This window comes from Morone saxatilis, unplaced genomic scaffold (assembly GCF_004916995.1).
Source record: "Morone saxatilis isolate NCDOM2014 unplaced genomic scaffold, NCSU_SB_2.0 Contig16, whole genome shotgun sequence".
NCBI lineage: Eukaryota > Metazoa > Chordata > Actinopteri > Moronidae > Morone > Morone saxatilis.
Window position 1 is genome coordinate 7,802,941 of NW_023339718.1, and position 3,105 is coordinate 7,806,045.

At 39.7% G+C, this 3,105-nt stretch overlaps 1 protein-coding gene across 1 annotated transcript in view; it reads right to left on the minus strand.

Moving 5' to 3' along the window:
- The window catches only part of trpm3 (transient receptor potential cation channel, subfamily M, member 3), a 130,853-nt gene that overhangs the window by 14,678 nt on the left and 113,070 nt on the right, over positions 1 to 3,105 (minus strand). The window contains exon 16 of the mRNA XM_035658207.1: positions 2,014 to 2,242. Within this exon, the coding sequence (XP_035514100.1) occupies positions 2,014 to 2,242 (229 nt within the window). The remainder of the gene's footprint in view (positions 1 to 2,013; positions 2,243 to 3,105) is intronic.

Here is a 3,105-nt window from a genome sequence, read left to right on the forward strand (position 1 = left end):
AGGTGTAATTGAGTGTCTTCTTATCTTAGAAGCAGCTGTCTTTAATTTAAGAGTGAAATATATTTTCATTGCATTGACTACTGGCTGAAACTGAAATTTAAGTTTACTTTACATTACTTTCTAAAGAGTTATTGGCAGTTAATGTTATAATTTAATAACAGTTAGTCAGTAAACTGACAGTAAAGTCAGATGACTTGACAAAATAATGGAATATAGAAAAATTATAGTTTCAGGAGGACAGAACGGAGGTAGTAACCAGTGAGAAATACAATCATAACCACAGCGCAGAAAGTGATGTATCAGGTTCTGTTGTCATCAGTCATGTCAAGTGGTTGAAAGCAAAGATATCAATAGTTTGTCAGACTGTGAAGAAATCAATGTACTCATCTTTTGCAATTCATAGTAAACATGTAGCCTCCAGTAACCATATTCTAATATGACTTAGAGTGTTGCCCTCACAACTATAGCAACTCAAAAATGTACACACATATTATTTTGACAGTGTTATTTGCTGTATATCATGAACTCCTGGGGGCACCGAAGCTTGTTTGTTCCACTTGTGGTTTCCTTTCCGTCTTTCTGTGTCTTTCTGCTCCAGTGAGCTTGCCTTAGCAGCGCACTCTCTCCCTCCCTCCTGCAAAGGCCAAACCATACTTAAAGCACTTGTATTCTGCCCTGCTCTGCTAGACCCATCATCCTGTCTCACTCTGTGTATGAATGAGTGGGAACCCAGCGGTCCCTTCAGCAACTCCCAGGGCAATTCTTCATTATAAATAACTCTAACCTCTCTGATCTGAGCAGCTACCTCCTATCACCCTTCCACCAGACGTCTGGAAAACCCACATGAGCAAAAATTGCACACAACTCAACCACCAGTCTTAACTGAAACCTCTCCCCTTGACTCAAAAGGATGTTCACCACATAAGCCTCAATATGAAATATGTGGGACACAAGTTCAAGGTTTTTAAGTAATTAAGGTCAGTTTTTCTGTCCCCTCTGGCTTAACAGAATACTTTGTGGGCTTATACTAATGAAGGCTGAAGATCGACCAGGAGGGCCACCTCACCCAAACACTCATCACACTAATGTTTCTGCAAAGTATTACTGTCAAATAAAACCCTTTTCCCATACATAAATACTCTGGAACCAGATACTTGACAACTTTCATTAGTTATTACTAAACTACAGGATTTAGATTTGTCTAGAATCCAGAGAGAAAAATCTAAGTTTTACATGATGTAATTGTAAACGGACCAACTTTGCTGCATTGGGAGGTTGGTCTGTTGAGTCCTGTGCTCCCACAAGATAAAGTTTTCGAACTTTCAGTGGTGACCTGTCTACTTTTCACAGTCCAGTGCTCTCCACATTACGGGGAATGAGACATCACGGCCAAACCACAGTTATAACCAGCCATACTAATGCGGTTCCAGTTTTAGTTTAGTTTATTCCTCATTACTAGAACTTTGTTTGAATAAAAGCTCCTTTTCTCAAGTTTGGGTCATATGAATTTAATGACGATAAACTTATCCGTCAACATACACACTGATACTGTACATGTACACTGATGTAATTGTAATAAGGTAATACTGGGTGGCCTCTGCTAATCATTTAGGTAAAGTATGTCCAAAGCAACTTAAAATTTTCAGACACTGTCTATAGTAAGGTACTCTGCAATTCTTTCTGCTTCAGATCTCTACATTTCCACACATCACACCTGGTAGTTGTCATGTACAGCACAACCACTATCCACTTAGCATCGCCACTCAGCAAATCCACAGAAGCGATTTGGGCCACCTCTTTTGTAGTTTCTGAGGGAGGTGAGAGGGTTTCTCATTACTTCCTCAATTCAACTTTTCTCAGGCAGTCTGAGGGGATTTAAGCATTCCAGTGCAGCCATGCCTCTCTTAACATCAAAGCCTGCAGTCACTGTGAGATGCACAGACATCTTATTTAATGTAAGTACACTTTTCTTTACCCACAGGTTATCCCAAACATCTGGCCCATTTATATCACCTTCAGGCCTGAGTTCTTGCGCATGCGCAGGCGTCCCATCCACATGTCGGTCAGCAGCATCTGACTGCAGGTGTGAGCGATGAAATCTCTGTGTTTGGCTGCTACCGCCAGCTGCAGGCAGGTGGCGTTGCTCCAGTTCTTCAGCTCGTACGTCAGCAGCTTCATGGCCATCTGCTCGTCCTGTTTATAGGACTGGTCTAAAAGTTCCACTGCCAGCTGAGCAAACTCTCTGGGAAATTATATGCAGGACATATACATAGACACAGAGACAGTAATACACTTTGTCCAAACATGTAAAAATGTAATTAAACTGGTCAAGGAATCACTGACCATCTGGCCAAATTCAGAAAGAGATTAAATTTGCACACAAACACTTGCACACATACACACAGCTAAACCATTTTATGTATAAACAAAGCACACAGGCATGGTCAAAGCCTCACATGACAAGCATATCTAATTTCTTTAGTAGATGCACACACATGTGTACACAGCAAAGGGGGCCCAAATCTCACTGGTAATTAAGTCTGTATCTTTTTCCAAGGTTAAAGGGTTTAAGGGCCAAGTTTATAATGTTTGTATACTGCATGTGGAACAAGAAATTCTGTGTGCAGATTTTAAAGTTATGATTACAGAACGACAGAGCTAATATGAAATATTTCTTGGAGAAATGAGGCCAAAATATGAAAAATTTCTATATATGGGAATGTAATATGGCCAACACACACACACATGCAGTAAACACAACCATACAAATACTCAAAAGTGCAAACAAACATAAAGCTTAATATGTCCCTCTCCAGACAATAGAAACATTAATCAAGTTCAAAAGATCAAGTTTCCCTCTAATTTGAGTCTCTAAAAAGACTTTGTTCAACACAGACACACATACACTTACAAATTAGAGTACAATATTGCACAGTACACTGGAAAGCAATCTGTTCTGTGTAGTTTAATGTGTATAACAAGGCACCAACACTGCTGGGCTTTGAAAGAATTTATCAAACACAGGCTCGCAATGCAGCACATGACACATTTCAGCAGTGTTGTGTAAATAGAAAAATAAATTATGGAAGAAGAAGAAGAAGAAGA